This window comes from Gymnoscopelus microlampas (assembly GCF_963454915.1).
Source record: "Gymnoscopelus microlampas genome assembly, chromosome: 14".
Classification (NCBI taxonomy): Eukaryota; Metazoa; Chordata; class Actinopteri; order Myctophiformes; family Myctophidae; genus Gymnoscopelus; species Gymnoscopelus microlampas.
The window spans coordinates 17,102,366-17,121,919 of record NC_139951.1 but is presented as its reverse complement, the minus strand read 5'-3'; the positions used below and the strand labels follow the sequence as shown (position 1 = coordinate 17,121,919).

Below are 19,554 nucleotides of genomic sequence, written 5' to 3'. Positions count from 1 at the left end.
AACCCCCCCCCCCCCCCCCCCCATTCCCTCGTCTTTGACATGTTAGGCCGTTAAGTGCTTGGCCTCAGCACAATCCGAGGGCGAAAACAAATAAATAAATAATAAAGAACCTTTTAACATTTGTAGCTCCCTTGCCGTATGGAGCCCACACTCCATGTCAGATGTATCGTTAACTAGGAAGGAAATAGAGTGGGAGTAACGTTTGCAGAAACACGAGGATCTTGACAAATTAGAGTACTACTCTTATCATGCTATTTTGATCCTTCTATCATAGCTTGACAGAAATTAACTCTGACTGGGTTTATCTGCAGGAGCAGGATTAATCAATGTGCCAGTTGACAGAGCAGCTCCAGACTCTTTTGATGGCATCAAAGATTACACTCTTGGGTTTGTTGGAAGATTGGGAGAGGCTTTTGACTGCTTACATCTACAGTGAGTCTATGATCAATAATAACATAAGCTATATTAGACAGACAGAGACAGATAGAACTCCTGTGAGGGAAATTCAGTCGTCACAGCAGCACCATAATAAGAAACAAAGGAAAGATACAGGTATGAGAGAGATACATCTAAACTTCAAGAGTAAAATAATAATAATAATTAAAGCTGCAAGCAGCGATGACCGGGCCCTCGCATCTCTGTCCACGTTAGGGGGAAGTATTGACCAATCAGAACGGGGAGCAGAGATCAGTAACTTTAATGAGGGACAAGGATTTTCAACAGAGTCCAGTGACGTGACTCACAAGTCTGTACGACACCGTTCAAAAGTTAAGCAACAAATAGGAACTACCCAATATCGACCAATCAGAAGATGGGCGGGGCTATGTAACAACAATGAAGAACAAGGACTCTAAACCGAGTCCAATGAGGCCACTCACAATTGGCTACGACAAGCAGGTCTTTTTGGTACAAGAAATAAAAGTTCTAACACAATATAACTTCAACCCAGGAAGTACACATAAAGTGTAATGAAACACTTACTTCCAAAAAGCTTTATAGGTTTTAGGAGAGGTAGCGGGTGGCCAGACGGTTAGAGAGAATGTCCGGTAACATGAATGTCACAAAGCTGGACCCCACAGCCAGCTATTGCAGTGGTTCCCAAACGTTGTAGCTCAAGACCCAAAATAAAAATTAGATGTTTGCCCAGGACCCAAAATAGGTTTCGTTAACTTTTTTTAAATGCATTTTTAATGGAAATTATTTGATTTTCTGGTTTTACTTGTTGAAAAAATGTTTTTATTTGATGAAAAGCTGCGATTTCTTTTTGATTAAACTTGTTTTTTTTAAATCTTTTGAAATATATTTATTTATTTTTTGTATGTAAGAAACTGAAAATAAGAGATATTTACTTGCGACCCATAAAAATTGGTCCGCCACCCACTGTTTGGGAAACAATCACGTGTCCTTTTCAAAGTGCCATTCAGACCTCTCCCTCCTCCCTCGCAAAGCCGCGCTGGATAAGCTTTTCAGCTGAATGTCTTAAATATAAATGGAAATCGTGTTCACATGGGAATAATGTTGTTTGAATTATGCCTTAGTGTGGCTTTTCTAAAAAGAAAAAAAAAACAAGAGCTGATTTTCCTGGCAGGCCTATGAAGAGACTGGATTCCAGTCATTCCATCCATTACCAGCCTATTCTGTGGTCAAATTCTCCAATTTCCTGCCATGTTTGGAGTAGACAGCTTTATTAAATAACACACACAAATACATGGACAGACGGACGCACGGACACACACACACACACAGAGTCTGGCTGGTCCCAAAAGCATTAAAAAACGGGATAAGTCTGAGATTTTTCGAGAAGCCTGTCTGATTCATTTATGAACAAGGGAATCCTTTCAGGTCAAGCAGAAGAGATGCTTGGTTGCGGTCGGTGTTTTGGGGCGGGGTATACTGGAAGCACATGCTGGCATTTGTCACTGATGCTTTCGCACACGCCAAGGGAGGTGGCGGGCTAAAAGGGGTCATCACCTTGACCCTTGTGTTCTGTTTGTTTACTTATTATTAGCACCAGTGAAACTGTCGGCCATGGTGGTATTATAACCATGTCATTATAGGGATTTTTGAAGCAGAATAAATAATTATGGGAAAATCTTTATGCCAAAATGATATATGGTTTATTTACCTCTGCTAGAGGTAAATACATTTTTATGTCCTAAAAAGGTTTTTAAGACATTTCCTTTTTTAAATTAAATTTACCCAAAAGTGAACACAAAGGTTAAAACACTGCTGAGTTTTAATATCATATTCTTGTGGTGTTTGAGTGTGTGTGTTAAAGAGTAATGATAGCTGTGAGAACCACGAGCTAAAGACTAGCTAGCCGTGTTGGAGAATGAAAGCGTCTCTGCCCTCCACTGCCTTTCATTTATTCTGCCTCTGTCTTCGCTCTGTCTGTGCAGGATAACTGAGCTGAATACCTAATGCATCCTGCTCTCAGCATGCTGACGTGATGAAGGTTCATATGCCTCCCTATCTTTGCCGGCTGCAACTATCGATTCTTTTCTTTGTGATTCTTTTATCGATTCCTTTTTCGATTCACAAATAATCGAGAAACAAGGTCTTTTTTTCCTTTTGTAATATCTCAATGAATTGATGAAAATCTAATCAATTAGTCTGAATAACCACTATTATACTTTGTGGTACGATCAGAATCTGTTTTATTTGTCACATCACAGTTGACAGGTGTAAAGCGGTGGGTGAAATTCTTTTGACATGCAAAAACAGTGTCGCGCTAAAATTGCAGAAATGGCTATAATTATTTGTTGCTATCTACCTGCCTTTAATTACCTCCTTCTTTCCTTCCTCATTCCCTCATCCTCATTAGGGATGGGACGACATTAAGAGTCCAGGCCAAAATAATGCTTGAAACTCTTAAAATGCCACTTTTGTCCAATTCAGGAGGGAACGTTCGCCAAACATAGCCGATCCACATGCTTGCGAAGCATCGCAACACGTTATTTTTTATCGAGATAAACGATAACGATTATCGTCCCATCTCTAATCCTCATCCCTCTTCTCCACCTGACTCTCCTTCCCGTTTCCACTCTACCTCTATCCAATCACCCCATTCTTCATACTTCCTTCTCCATCCCTGCACTCATTGTCTCTCTGCTCCTTTCCTCCCTTCTTTTCTCTCTCCTACCCATCTTCCTCACGCTCTCCTTGGCTGTGTGTGTGTGTGTGTGTGTGTGTGTGTGTGTGTGTGTGTGTGTGTGTGTGTGTGTGTGTGTGTGTTTGACATTCCACCAGCATCCTCACTCAACCTCATCTCATCTCCCCTCTGTCTGCGGGGAAGTCATCACACACACACACACACACACACACACACAGCTGCAGAGAGCATTCATTGAAATGCCAGCCAGGCTTTCAACTCATCTACTGAAGAGTGAACGAGAGAGAGAGAGAGAGAAAGATAGAGGGAGCACGGGAGAGAGGAAGAGGAAGAAGGGGGGATGAAACAGAGAGAGGAGAATAAAGGAGTGTCGTCAATGTCAATGCTATACAGTGAGATTTAAATTGTCATCTTGAATGTGCGTGTGCGTGCGCACATGCATGCATGCGTACGTGCGTGCGTCGGTACACGCGTGCATGTGTGTGCATCGTTTCCCCCCATACAAATGAATAGGTGGGAAGCTGCCACCCTGTCTACATGCAGTCCATTAGTAGTCGTTTCTCTTAGTAGAATTTTGGTTTAAAATCTCTCACCTGCCAATATGTACAACTATGTACAAAGTCTGTCTGTGTGTGTACGTGTGTGTGTGTGTGTGTGTGTGTGTGTGTGTGTGTGTGTGTGTGTGTGTGTGTGTGTGTGTGTGTGTGTGTGTGTGTGTGTGTGTGTGTGTGTGTGTGTGTGTGGGGGGTGTGAGGTTAACAGAAGAGATCCAACGTGTGTCAATCTATTGTTCCAAGAATCTCCCTTCACAAATATCTGAACTCTCTTTCTTTACCACTCCCTCACATCCTCGTGCACACATTTCTTCCCAATGTTCTTCTGGAGCTAGACCATATGACTTCAAATCAGTATCACAAACTTTTGCCTTGATTACGATTAATAAACGATTATTAAAATAATAGTGACAATAGCCGAATAGTGACAATAGCCGAATAGTGACAATAGCCGATCTACAAGGTCAGTAGATCTGCTATTTTTGTATGCCACCCTTGTACAACAAAACATAACATGTTGTGTACATATATGTACTAAAAAATGGCTTCTCAAACATCTGCGTTGCATTACAATTTAGGGGAAAAAATAGCTTTCAAAACCATAATAATTGTGCATTTTCTGCCAGAAATAGTTAAATATACACAACACGTAGGAAAGGTTAGCTCTCTCTCTCTCTCTCTCTCTCTGGGAGTTACTGCTCAGGGAGTGAAGTCACATTCCACAGTCACATGACCCTCTTGCTGTCTACTTGCCCGCCTGGCCTGTGTTGTGTTGTGGAGTGGAGGTCATGTGCTTGCTCAGCCAGGCGTTGGTGTTTGGGTGCGTGCGTGTGAGCGTGCACGCGTCAGTGTTTTGTATGCTGTGTGCTCAGCCAGACGTGACCGACCTGAGATCCCCTCAGTGCAGCTTGGCACAGACACAATAGAGCAAGTGAGGCTCTACAATGTCTTGTGCGCCTATAGCACTTTCCTTAATATCAACTATACATACGATGTGCGTAAGTATATAATAATGTGTGCGTATATGTATATATATATGTGTGTGTGTAGATATAGCACAAAACAATTGTGTTTGGTACATTTCTCTGTTTTAACAATGCTTCTTAGCACCCATGAAAAATGTCTCTGCTAATGCTTATCCTGCTGTTGCCACTGACTCTTGTTTTGAGCCAACTACCCCAGCTGCCCCCTCCCACCTGGGGGTACATGTAGTACCTGGGGGGCTCCGTGTCTCCCCATTGGATCCCATCACACTCCAACAGAGCTCTGTTAGAGCGGGATCCTATGGGAAGACACAGAGCCCAGGAGGTCCTGGGCTGTTCCCCTCTCCCCTCTCTGGGGGAGAAACCTCCACAAAAACAGAGGGACTGAGGCCAGCAGGTGTATGGGAAAATGAAGGCCTGTCCCTTGGATAAGATTAGTGGAACGGCCTGGAGGGCTCTTAGAGTGGGATCCTATGGGGAGACCCGGAGCCCATGTAGGAAGCTCAAAACAATAACATTTTTCATGGGCACAACAAGCATTAATACGTACTATGTTTATCATTATTATCACAATATTCACATACTAGAGTTTCGGGGGGCTACGCCCCCCTCAACCCCAGCCGCGCACGGGGCTTTTTTTTATTTTTGATGTTTGAGGGGGACCCCCGCGGACCCCCTGCTGGTCTACGGACCCCCTGTGGAGTGTTGGGACGCGCGGGGACCCCCCTGGAACATGGCGGTGAAATTGCTGGAGTAAAACTGTGGAAAAGTTAAAAAAAAAAAAAAAAAAAATTGAAAAAAATATATTTTTGATGTTTGAGGGGGACCCCCGCGGACCCCCTGCTGGTCTACGGACCCCCTGTGGAGTGTTGGGACGCGCGGGGACCCCCCTGGAACATGGCGGAGCCCTTTGGTGTTTTTTTTTTTTTCATGAAGGTGGTTGCTTGTTTCTGGCGCTTGTTTTTAGAGGACCTGGCAACCTGAACTTGGCAACCCGACTTGTTTGTTTTTGTGTTTGGGATGAACATGGCACGTGAAGGACGGACATAGTGTGAGCGAGACATGAGTGAAGTGAAAGTAACGGCCTGGGTGGAACAAAGGAGGTACGTAAGAAGGGGGGGGGGGTTGAAGCAAAGGAGCTGCGTGTGTGTTGGTGTGGAGGAGATGGGCAGAGTGCAATGGCAGCGCAACCCAGCGCATGCTGGCGGTGGCGTTACACCAGAAATGGTGCCTGGAGAAAATGGTGACCAAAAAAATTTTTTGGAAAAAAAGGAAAAAGCCCCCGCACCGGCTGCCTGCTGTTGTGGTGATGAGGTCGTGCGCACGGTAAACGGTACGAAGCTGCCTCCCCTTCCGTTTTGTCCGACATTTGGTGAGTAGAATTAATTATGTTGCGCGGTGGAAAAGGTGTAGGGAGCAGTGAGATGTCCCCTACGCGAGGCGTAAATTCAGTGCGGGCGGCGTGGCGAGTCAGTTGGCGACATGTGGTCTGGCGGTGCGTTGTTTATTCGATAACAGAGCTGTGGGGTGTCGCACCAAGGGTGCGGAAGTTGCTCGCCATTTATATAGTTAGATTGTATTCTCCATGTCTTTAATGCTAAACTTAAAGACCACAAATGCTTGTAGATATTGTGTGTGTGTGTGTGTGTGTGTGTGTGTGTGTGTGTGTGTGTGTGTGTGTGTGTGTGTGTGTGTGTGTGTGTGTGTGTGTAAATGTTTGTATGACCAAGTCCTAATGTGCGATTTGTGAACCACTGTGAAACGCGCCCCCTCCCACACATACACTAGCGCTGTTCCCTGAACAATTAACACAATATATGCAATTATGATGTTTTAGCAATAATGTTCCTGCTGTTCTACATACTGCCAACCAGGTGAAGAAATCACAGATTGAGGCTTTAATCTTTGCTTTTACAGTATATGAAATATCCAATTAAGATTTTATGGAAGACGCTTCTGAACATGTTGCTAGTTTGACCACTTCAAATGCTCTAATCTTGAAATATGGCTTCCTTCTATAGAATCCAAATGACTAAAATCAGTCGTGGCGACTGAGAACCTTAACCTGTGTGTGTGTGTGTGTGTGTGTGTGTGTGTGTGTGTGTGTGTGTGTGTGTGTGTGTGTGTGTGTGTGTGTGTGTGTGTGTGTGTGTGTGCGTGTGTGTGTGCGTTGTACCTCCGTCTGCAGCGTCAGAGTTCTGGGATCTCCTGGCGGCGGGGTTGGATGCTTGGGGGTTGTACTGGTACAGATGATGGCCTGGTGGTCCATCATCCTGCTGGCTGATCTGGGTCAAGTCATGCATGCTGAAGCTACGCAGCTTCTCGGTGATGGCACCTTGGCCCTGCAGGGACCGATGGATAGATACACACACACACACGGAGGGAGGGAGCGAGGGAGAGAGAGGGAGAGAGGCAAAAGAACGAGGAAGAAGATGAACAGACAAACAGAAACACACACAAACACACAGACACACACAGTCAATACCACATCTTGATTCATTGTAACAAAGCAAACTGCATTTTTCCACATGTTACAAGACACAGTTTCAACCTCATGCAGATGAATGGGCGTGTTGATGTTCCGTGTTGACGCAAACAAAACAACTTCAAATGACTCTCCGCTGCCTCGCCGGGAGACAGTCAATGAGAAGGAGAGTCATGCCATGGAAATAAGCCTGAGGGCTTTGTGTTGTGTAATCCCTGTTCCTGATTGTTGTTGCCTATCTGAGAATTATTTCATTAGTGTTTGCCGTTGTCATTAATATTTCACGTGCTGCGCCTGCAGCTGTGGAAGCCACACGTAGTGCATTTATAATTGTCAGCCTGCCTGTCAAAGACAGTAAACTGTGTTCTATGTAAGAGTAGTACACAGTGGTATATACTGTGTATAAGAGTAGTACTAGTACACCGCACTGCATTATATAAGCAGGTCTGCAACTGCCAATTATTCTATTGATTACTTTTTAGGATAAGCAAATAATTGTTATATACATTTTTTTGGGGGGGGCACTGATGAGTATCAATGCATCAATAAACACAGTCATACTGGACATCAACAGACACATCGAAGACAGGGGAGTGAGAACAGGTGGAAGAGTCTTATAGGGTTAAAAGAAAAACACCAAATGAAGGAAAAACAAAGAAGACAATGAGAGGTATTAACAGTACACCATCTGTGTATATTCTGTACACATTTAACTCGTATGAAGAAATGAAAGGTTTTCACAAAATGTAAAGTGAACTTTTATTATAAATTGAATACATAGAAACCACCTCTCAGGGCTTTTTTGTGTTATCCTTATACTGTAGTATGACCTGTGCAATTGTACTTCCTGTACTGTTTGCAACCTGCTAATAACTTCAATCAATCAAAAACTCCTAAAAAGTAGATTGAATTGTAGGAAATTGAATTATAGATATTATGGAGGAATGTGTCTTAGCACATTGGCAGGCCCGGGTCAAACTGTATGTTATATAATACTGCACAAGGTGTAGCTTTCTAACCACAGTAAAACAGTACTTTGAGGTTTACAACATCACTGAAAAGTATATTTCAAATGTCTGTCTCAAGTAAAAGTTTCTGTCACGGATAACTTATTATATTATTTGCAGCTGCTACCTCACAAATAGGGGAAAACATGGCAGCTTGTGTGAATAAATGTTGGTATGAAATAGAGCTGGGCGATATGGACAAAATCAAATATCACATTTTTTGTTTTGTTTTTACCAAATACCTCAATATTGTGATTCTTTTTCCCCTCCCCAATTCTACGGGGTATACAAGCTAAAAAGAATGAACCCTTAAAACAGGTGCCATATAATGATATCACAATATCCAAACTCCCAGGCGATATCTAGTCTCATATCACAATATCAATATGATATCGATATATTGCCCAGCCCTTGTATGAAATGACATATTTTAAGTAGTGTCCATGCTTCTATAATTAAACTGTTGTTTTTTACCTCCCATAGCTGTCTGCTGAAGCACAGAGCCCCTACAGAAGACAGGGTGTCAGTACAGGTAGAATCAGAGAGACAGACAGTCAAAGCAAGAGTCACCAGAGAGGTAGGTTAGGCAAGTAGCACAGTTCAGGCTAATTTATACCTCGTCAAACGACCGTTTCAGGAATTAGCGCTCGACAAAAATGGCGTATTTCCAATAAAAGTCTTGCGATGAAGTAGTTATAAATTAGCCTTTAGAGCGCACCCACGAGGACTTTTATGACCAAATCTGTCAAAATGTAGATTAAAATGCAAATCATGCACCACAGGCTTCTCTGTGAGCTCAACCATGTAGAGAAATTGTCCATCCTTAAACACTTAAGCCATATTACGTATATACTCCGCTGTACGACGACTAGCAAGAATAGCTTACATACAAGCTGGATGCGTTATGAGCTTGGCTATTTTTGTAATTTCTGAAATAATTTGGAGGGAAACAAATGTTGCCTATAATTACCATGTCCAAGACAAGGACGGCTTATGGTGTTTAAGAGCAGAAACCGGGTCTTATGTGTTATCACTTTATACTAGAAAAAATACTGCAAATAGAGATTGTAGTGCACAAAACCCACTGTAAATGTACAGGGGGTTACATTGTATGCTACAATGACGGGTGCAGTCATGATTTCTTCTATAAGACCACGTTCCCCCACCTCCAAAAAAAAGTTACAACTGTCTGTTTTGAGTTTTGAGTGCGAAGATAGATTTATAAACCAAACCATGAATAAAGTCCCAGGAGAAATCCTCGCAAATGCTCTCTGAGCTTGTTGGGTTGAGCCTGTCTGGCAGTTTCAGACAAGCAGGTTTATATAAGATTTAGTGGGTTTCGTTTGTGCCAGGCAAGGTCAATCAATTCACGAACCCCACAAAAAAAAGGAAGAAAAGTTTTAAAAGGATTTCAAATAGTGTAATGACCTGTGAGAATAGGCTGAAAACGAGGACAGGAGAGAAGAGAAGAGAAATAAAATGAAAGATGGCCTGAGAGATGGACAGACAGAGACATGGATAAGTGGAGAGAGAATGTCTAGCTTTGAAGGACTGATCAATAGCATGGTTAATGTAGACAGAGACATGGGAGGGATTTTACAAGTCCCTGGCTGGCGTCACTACATAGAGGAGAGGCTGGAGACACAGACACACACACACACACACACACACACACACACACACACACACACACACACACACACACACACACGTTAAGTAGAGAGCAGTTCAGCTCAGCCAAGAATGTCTAATAAAGTGCCTCTCTTCTTCCACAGTTCACAAAGACAACACCCACTGCAAATACAGTATACCTACAGAAAGTGTGTACTTTCTCTTTCCAACAGTTTTCTTTCACAGATTTTGGATGTTCCTTTTTTTTTGTATTGTTCATTTAAAAAAAATGTCTCCCCAAATTAGTCAAATTTGACAGCAAATTTCCTGTCACTACTAACCCTTACTGTTGGGTCTTAAGGGGGGTGTAGAGTCTACACCCTCCCTAAGACCAAACAGTAAGGCTGAGCCGGAGGCACCGCGGAGGAATCAATCCCCTAATCTCCACGGTGCCGGTGGTAGGCAAGAACTTTACCCCTGCGACTGCCCGACACCCACTTACCAACCCAAAGTATTCTGTTGAAGAACCAGAGACACTGTCTGAGGGGCCGTCTTTCAAGGGGTTTAGCGTGCTCATGTCATTCGGGATAAACAAGAACGTCAACGTGTTGAAAGTAGCCTGAGAGGCTCAAATTCAACCACAAATGAAAAGGCGAAATGAAGATCGGCCTTCACCGTTGCCTTCATTCAACAGGTATTGGCCAGGTATTAATTCATTCATTCATCCGCCACTGCCAGCGGCTTTACCTTATTTTGAGTCTTTTTGACGATCCACAGAAAAAAAGAATTCAACGCGGATGTAAACAAACTATGTCACGGTGGAAAGATGAGTCTTTCTTCTTTCCACCGGGAAAAAAACATAGTAACCACGATCGTCCGTTCTGTAGTTATCGGCAGTTGAATAAAGTTAGTTTTCACCAAAAACGCAATCTGGCAGTCATGTGTGAATACATAAAAGAACAAAGAGAAACGCCATGAATGTAAAAAGATAAAATGTCGATAGGAGAACACATGCTTCCAGTCAGGATTCCCTGCTGGTATCCCCATCTGAGCTGTGAAACCTTAGAGGAGGATCAGATGGGACTAACTGATACACACAGGTATCCACGCAATGCTGATGAAACACACACACACACACACACACACACACACACACACACACACAGAGGCAGAAAAACAATGTACACATAGCCTGTAGCAAGGGGTAGTCCAGGGACAGCGAGGGCACCCTAGGAAAAGAGTCATACGCACACACCCATCATCTTGCGCACACAGACAGACAGACAGACAGACAGACAAACACACACACACTTGCCTTGACAGCGGCGGTCACAGCAGCGGTAGCAGCAATGCTCAGGCCCTGTTTGCCAAAGTTGACCATGGTCTCGTAGCTCCTCTCCTTGGCCTGGACGATGTAGTCATCTATCTCCTACACATAGACACACACGCACAGTCAATAACAACACTTACACACCACACGATCCTCAAGGGGAAATTTAAAGGGGCTGTGTAAGTGATATCATCACTGTCGGGCAGAAACCTTGTATGTCCAAAAACGTTACTTCTCAGGGAATAGAAAAAATAGCCTGTGTGGATGGATGGATCTTACCCTCTCTCTGGAAGACAGCAGTGGATGGAGACACTTCCTGTAGATGAGACTGGCTCCTCTGGTGTACGGCGAGAGAAGCCAAATGACGAAGGCCACCTTCAGCTCATAATACAGAGGAAACCTGGAGAAATACAAACACATAGATTTAATGCACTGTCACAGTGTTCATTTTAACTCCGACAGGGCACAAATGCAACCAAATCCATTTGGTGTTTCCATAATATTAAACTGCAGTCAGCAATTTGGCTTTTATAACTTCCAGTTATAAAAAAATCCCAGATTTATAGCACTGGTATGCCTTTAACCACTTTAACCCTGGTGTCCTGATTTTGGGCCTGTCATTATACAGTATATGTGCCAGAATTGCACAAATAGACCTTGCTATGCGCTGATAATCTATTTTCATTATTCGCTGTATGACAAAATATGGCTGTGTTGTGACTGTGAGTGGTGGTGTTTATTGAGTTTGCATTTATGAGTGTGTGTGTGTGTGTGTGTGTGTGTGTGTGTGTGTGTGTGTGTGTGTGTGTGTGTGTGTGTGTGTGTGTGTGTGTGTGTGTGTGTGTGTGTGTGTGTGTGTGTGTGTGTGTGTGTGTGTGTGTGTGTGTGTGTCTCACCATGCCAGTGTTAGGTCAGTCACGGTCTCCACCACAGTGTAAAGGGCAAACACAATCCAATACATCATCCACCGCACCTACACACAGAGAGAGAGAGAGAGAGAGGGACCATTAGGAATCATTCATATATACTACCATGATCTTTAGAGAAGATAATAAATATCACACACACATATATACACACAGTATATGTATATTTATATGTATACATATCTATCTATCTTCCTACCTATCTATCTTCCTACCTATCTATTTATAAAATATGGCAATTATAGCTAAAATTATAATACAATCCTTCATTAAAATTGCAACTTACAATTTAGGCACTTCTTGAACAGAGCGACTTACAGTAAGCAATGTAAACACACACAGCAAATGCAGAGACAGTGTAGTGCCTAAGTACACTAGGAACCCAGGTAAACCAAGAACCTAGCATCAGTCGAAACAATATACTATAAAAATAAAATAAATCTATACATTGAAACTATAGGATACCAGGTAAATACTAAATCTAAATTGTAACATTGTGGTCAAGAAAAAACAAGCCTAAGTAAGAAATAACATGAGAACAAATGACCATGGTAAGTTTGCATGGTCGTCATAACTAGGTCAGGTAAGTGCTACAGGCTAAGCTGGAGTCTGAAGAGGTATTGGAATCACTTTAGTAATGATGATATTTGATGGAAAACAATGCTTTCATTGACCATTTTCAATTGCTCATTGTGATTATTGGCACCATATCAAATGGTATGTATGTAATGTTGTCTGTGATGTATTGTGTTTCTGTGAGCCTGGTGGATGGGGAGATGGGATGTACGGCGTTCCGATTATTATGATGAAACGTTGTTTAAAGACAAGGAGACTAGAGAAAAAGGGCAAAAGCTGATCAAATAAGGTGTATGAATTGCAAAGTTTCACAATTACATGATTGTGATAAAAATCGCGATATCCCATTAATTGAACAACCCTAATATATTTCATGTAATACAATAACATAGTGGTTTTCAAAGCAGGGTGCAGGGACGCCCAGGGACCTTGATTATAACTCAATTCACAATAATTACTACAATATAAAAAATGTATGAGTGACTATTATAACCATATTTTTCAATCTCACCACTATGAATGTGTAATTTAGTTCTCAATCTACAAATTAGACATTTTATAGGAAAGCATCTTCATTTCAGAGTCCAAATATGGTTGGACATGGAAAGAATGTTCCTCTCAACAACAAACACCACACCAACGTGTTAATAAATCATCAAAACAAAAAAATCCATACATTTCCAGAATGTGTCCCATCAACTACACAACGCTCAATTATCAGAAATCATTTTCCATCGATTTCTCTGACTTCTGATGCCTGATTTATTCTTGGATGTGCACCGTGTTGTGTACCAAAAATAGGCAAACCACAAGCTACACCGAACAGATCTACAAGCTCACAACACATCGCGTTGTGAGCTTGTAGATCTGCTGTTTTCAGGGTGCGACACACATCTAAGTATAAATCAGGCATGAGAAGTGTGTAGTACAGTAGACCGTGAAACTGATGCAGTGTTGGTTGTAGTTGGTTCTCGCCCTCTTTCTCTCTCTTTCTCTCTCTTCCTCTCTCTCAGCCCTTATTAGCAGTACAGGGCATTTGAGGTCTGTGGCCTTTTATTTCTCCCCTTCTCTTTTCATCTCTTCCCATCTCCCTCCGGACTCTTTCCCATGCCTCTCTCTCTCTCTCTCTCCCTCTCTCCCTCATAACCCATTTCTCTGTTGTTCCTTTCGCTCTGCTCTCTCTCTCTTTCTCGCTCCATCCATCCATTCATCCATCTCTGTATGCCTGACGGCCTCTCCTCCCTTTCTCTCTCTCTCTACAGGCTCCTTTTTCTTTGCACTATTTCCATATCAGAGCCAGTGACAGACAGACAGACAGACAACCGCAGTCACATGACAAGGGCTGAGGTATTAGCCTTAACTCTCCTGCACCACTGAACACACACACACACCGACGCTAGCTAATGAAATGTCACTGCCAGAAAGTGTGTGTGCGTGCGTGTGTGTGTGTGGGGGGGGGGAGTGAGTGCATACACACACACACACACACACACACACACACACACACACACAACAGCAGGGTGACATTCATGCTCAAATTCTCTCTGTCTCTCTCTCTCTCACGCGCGCGCACGCACGCACGCACGCACGCACACACACACACACAATAAGTGGTGTTTCTCCCTGTGGTTTGGTGGAATTAGTACCTCCTGGAGCTCTGTCAGCATTACTACTGGTGGACTGCTTAATTACTGACCTTACCGTGAACCCTCACACATGCACGCACACGCACGCGCACAGTCGCGCACACACACCCACACAGACACACACACCAGTGTGACATCAAGCTACGGTATGTTCAGAAGAATGATCAATGATAAAGAGCGAGTGAAATGGAGAGCAGAGGAGAGTGACAATCAGGACAACATATCGACGTGTCACTCCTAGTCCTGTCCTCATTTAACCACGTTTAACCCTGGCCTCCCCATTGTGGCCATGTTGTCATTACGGGTTTGTATTGCAACGCAAGAACGCATCGTGAGCTTGTAGATCTGCAATTTTCCAAATTGTTTCCAACACATTTGTGGTTTAGTTAGTATGTATAGTGTTTAAGTGGCCAGCCACTAGGACCCTACTCAGTTGACCGGGGTCCCTCAAGGCTCTATACTACAGTAGAGCCCCCTACCATTTAGATCTACACCAAATCTCTTTGCCAAAAGTAGCAGACCGACATGCTCACAACGTGTTGCAAGTGACGCGTTGTTTATAGATCAGATATTTTCGGGTAATGGTCGCCTGTTTTCGGCAAATGTTCGCCTATTATTACAAGCCCAGAATAGGGACGGAAAGGTTCAAGTGGTTAAGCGTAAGTGGCGGTTAAGTGGTTAATCTCATCCGTCTGCCTCCCCTCTATTCTTTGTCTCTCTCTTCACCAACCCACCCCACCCCCGCCCCCCCCCCCCCCCCCCTCCCTCTCCGCCCCCTCCTCTACATCTCATATCATTTCATCAGTAAGGGAGCACATTAACATGTGACCTCGGTGAAATATGGCGGCCATTTTGCCTTCCCCGAGGCGATCCCAGACATTTACTGGCCGAGCCGTCTGTGAATAACTGCCTTCCATTTAGAAAAAGAGAGGGAAAACACCTGACATCAGCTCTTTCTGTTCGCCGTGCCTGCTGGTGTGGCTGGGTACTACACACTCAGATGAACTTCACTGGCCGTCCCTGCTGTTTCATTATAGTGGCTCACGCACTAGTGGCTCACACACTCTGTATGCGTCCAAGAAAGCCAGTTGAACAGAGAGAACAATAGAAAAAGAGGCTGACCAAGCCACAGATTCCATGTTATAGGGACGGAACTCAAGAACTGCAATCGTTAAGAGAAAGCGGACCATACCAGTCTCACACACAGTAAAAATCCTCAGTGTTTATGTATCCATTTGAAACTCAGACCGTACAAAATATAACCAATTTGTACACTCTCAGAGTTTCAAATGGACAGTCGACATAAACCAACCACTTTTCCCTAAATTGCTTTCTGTTTCTGAGACATTGTGCTTGCTTACATTTTGTCCATATCAATAAACATTACAGAATGTGTCTGGAAATGTTTGTTAATGTTAGCCTGTAAGGAATAGTTTTTCCGGGCATATTGATACCAATTGTATTTAGCCACTTAATCCCGATACTTAGTTGGTCATATTCCCATGGGCCCTATACTAAGTTGACCGTATTCTCATGGGCGCTACACTAAATATTGTTGCCGAAAATAGCCGATCTACAAGCTCACAATGTACTGCGTTTCGAATCATGTGGATCTCAGGATCCACATAGCTCCAATGTGGATTTCGGTGAGGTCAGTCAATGTCCAAGTCTCATAGAGCATTTTCCCATACCATTTCCACACCCATGGTAGTGAATGAGGTTAACAAAAGGTACGCTGAGATCTACTAAAGTACACACTGCATACACTTATGTAATATGTACATACATAAGCATTTTGAAGACAGGGGCAATCTCTGCTAATGGCTGCTAAAGTTGAGTGCCTGTGTTGGAATTTGACAGACACCGGTATGGAATGGAATGGCCACATATGGCTGATTTAAGAAACATTTGGAGTAGTCTCCTAATACTTTCCGTATACATATATAAAATATGAATGAATATCTTGTAGAGATAGCAGTGCTCTACATGTCAAGTGCTGTTAGCTTTGTACCGTCAACACAGTAAAACAATAATGTTTTTGTAGCATGTCTATGCACGGTTGTCACCAAGAGACATTCCTGCAGATTTATTGTACTTGGCAAACGGGAGTGACTCTGATACGATCGACGCCTAAGGGAAACCACCGTTTCGATAAAACCATGTGGGAGTCGACATTTGGCACCTTTGCTAAACTAACATAGGAAAACTCGTGGCTCACTGTGTTGCACGGCACAGTCTACAATCTGCCCCAATCTGTTGTACGGACAGTACATGCTGGGCTGGCTGTCAGAGCATTTGAAGGGTACAGCTCGCTTGTTTGTTAGCAGAGGTTAGAGAGAGAGGCAGAGAGAGAGAAAGAGGGAGATGTGATATGAGCGGTCATCCCAATTCCGAAATGGGTATCGAGTATGTCAGTTAAACATACACTAGCATTACAAGTTGATGCATGCAGAATCGTATTCATTCACAAATAATTATAAACTAAGGATTTTGTCTCATATTGACTTAACAATAAGTGCATACAGCCACAGAGTGACAATGCATCCAACGCCACGCAGTGTAATGCACTGTTGAACTACAACGCTTAATGGAGATAACCTTAGAATATAAGCCTCTGACCTTGCTTTATTTCTGATGTTACAAACGTTGTGTCGCAGACACAAGAGTCGTGTTACCAGGGCACAATATGGTATGGGCTCCTGAACGGTATCCGTCTAAACTGAGTAAAATTAGACTCAGTGAAACATATACTATGCCGTCTGCGAGAGTCATGTTCTAGAGTTTGGGTTCTGATTAATTTGTCATTCTGGCAGAGAGCAGAAAACTGAGAGTTTGAAACACAGCAGGAGATGGAAGGACACAGGGGTAGAAAAACAGAGAGAAAGAGAGAGAGAGAAGGAAAGGAGAGCCAACGAAATAGAGGGGAGAGAAGGGTGGATAGAGGCAACTCTGATTCACACTTGTAAGTTGCTCTGGATAAGAGCTTCTGCTAAATGCCAAAACTGTAAATTGTAAAGAAAGCGAGATATAGTGAGAAAAATGTAGAGACTGTGTGAGAAAGGCAAAAAAAAGTAAAGCAAGAGTGAGCGTGTGCAAGGGGAAGAAATCCTTACTGAGAAACAGAGAGAGCAAAAACATAGTCCCCGACTCCCCGCCCATATCATGATGCATCATAGAATAAACAAATGTCCACGCCTCTAGGAGGTAACAGTAGTGTGTATCACCGTTACGGCAAGCCAAGCTCCAAAGATCATGACAACTTAACTTGAAGGGAACATTCCTCCCAAGGATGCAAGTCTGTTCTCTGCATTCTGGTATTGAGAATGATCACGAGTCACGACTAGTCGACAACTGACAATATTATTGGCTCATATTATGGTGAAAGTCTGGTCGAATACGTGAATGAATAACGTTATAGTAACAAATGAAACTGAAACCGATGCGATCTAGCTGGGTGTTGGGGTTTCCCCATTTATCTGACTTTATGTTTTGCATAGCAGCAATCAAAATACAAAGTGCTGGGCGTCCGCTGGCCTAGCGGTCCAGGCGCATACCACATAGGCTGGTAATCCAGCATGACAGACGTGGCGTGGGTTCGTCTCCCGTTCCCGACGACCTTTGCTGTATGTCTACCCCCCCCCCCCCCATCTCTCTCCCCATTTCCTGTCAGCCTACTGTCCTGTCCAAATAAAGGCATAAAAGCCCCCAAAAATATCTTAAACAAATACAAAGTGCTCTACAACGCCAAGAAAAATGTACATGGGATTATGTTCCACAATCTTTATGTATTTTGTTATTCTTACTTTGCCAGTTGATCAGAGATCGCCACCTACCAGTCGTCTGGGCACTTCTAAATGCAAGGTACAGTATTTGCTAGTAAGGCGGTGAGAACACCTCGGCTAACAAACCTACACCTACTGCTTTATTTAGAAACCGATCGTGTAAATAATATATTACATTATTGCTACAGACATACAGTACTTGGGAGTAGTTTGGTAACACTTGAGGAGTAGAATGGAGATACGGGGCCAAAACACATTGAATTCATTTTACTTTCACCCTTATCATGCTGATAATTAAAGATCATGAAGCTATCAGTTTTATATGCTGCTTGGATTCACTGTGACCTGACTCCGCCAGATGGGGGCGGTATTGACTTCACAGGTTCACAATACAGCATCCATCTGGGATCGCTCAGAGAGTAGAGCTACTCCGCACAGCAGCATGTGCGAACCAATCAGCGGCTGCTAGGGGCGGGATCTTGGCGAGACAGGATGTGACGCCATCGAGAAGCGCTTATTGCGTTGTAGTTCTTTCACGATTCATCATGGTTGAATAGTATACAAAAGAACTACTGCTGGCGCAGGTACTATACGTCATGTAGACACGTTAATATGATTGGTTGATACTAGAAGGTGATAGACAGACGGTCCCATCCAATCACCTGCCAAGCAGTGTTGATTTCGTCGACTAAAACTATGACAAAAAATGTTCGTCGACTACCTTTTTTCACAGATGAAAACTAAATAAAAACTCTTTAAAAACTAAGCTATGATGACTAACATTGAGATTAAATGTATGGACAATTTCGTCAACAAATAAAAACTAGACTAAAATGTTAGTGAGTGAGGGACTAGTGGAGAAGAGATCCAGTAGAACTAAAAGCAAGTCATTTTAAGTTTGGTTACGCTCGGGTGTTGCGCTCTGAAAATAGCAGCTCTACAAGCTCACAACGCGTCACAGCGCGACGCGTTGAGAGCTTGTAGATCGGCTATTTTCAGCATGCAACGAAGTGTAAAATCAGCCGTTACGACGCCATCAAGGCACCGCCAAAATACATTTTAGTCGACTAAATCAACTGTAGATTTAGTCGACTATAATCTTATGATATTTAGCCGACTAAAACTAGACAAAAACTAAAACATTTCAGATGACTAAAATATGACAAACTAAATGGAATTTTATTCAAAAGACTATGACTAAAACTAAATCTAAATTTGCTGTCAAAATCAACACTGCTGCCAAGTAGCTTGAAAAAAGGGATCGCCGTCTTGCATCGATTCTGCCATCGGGGTCCCAGATGGAAGTAGCGTGTGAAACAAATGTGACGCAAGCTTGTTCCATCTGGCGGAGTCAGGTTAGATTCACTGCACCGCAACTGAAAAAACAACTGAGCAGTTTCATGCCACTCTCTCACGTCAATATTGCATCTGTGTGCCCTATTGGTTTGATACTCTCCATTTGGCTGTTCAACCAAACAAGAGTTCTCCCTCCCTGATGAACTAGGGTGCTGATTCAACATACTCATGAGTATCATGGGGTGA

At 43.1% G+C, this 19,554-nt stretch overlaps 1 protein-coding gene across 1 annotated transcript in view; it reads right to left on the bottom strand.

Annotated features, from left to right (window-relative positions):
• reep3b (receptor accessory protein 3b) overlaps positions 1 to 19,554 on the bottom strand; it is a 41,110-nt gene that overhangs the window by 3,799 nt on the left and 17,757 nt on the right. Inside the window, exons 3-6 of the mRNA XM_084078981.1 lie at positions 11,979 to 12,055; positions 11,362 to 11,482; positions 11,068 to 11,181; positions 6,826 to 6,991 (exon numbers count right to left, since the gene is read on the bottom strand). Coding sequence (XP_083935107.1) covers positions 6,826 to 6,991; positions 11,068 to 11,181; positions 11,362 to 11,482; positions 11,979 to 12,055 — 478 coding nt within the window. The remainder of the gene's footprint in view (positions 1 to 6,825; positions 6,992 to 11,067; positions 11,182 to 11,361; positions 11,483 to 11,978; positions 12,056 to 19,554) is intronic.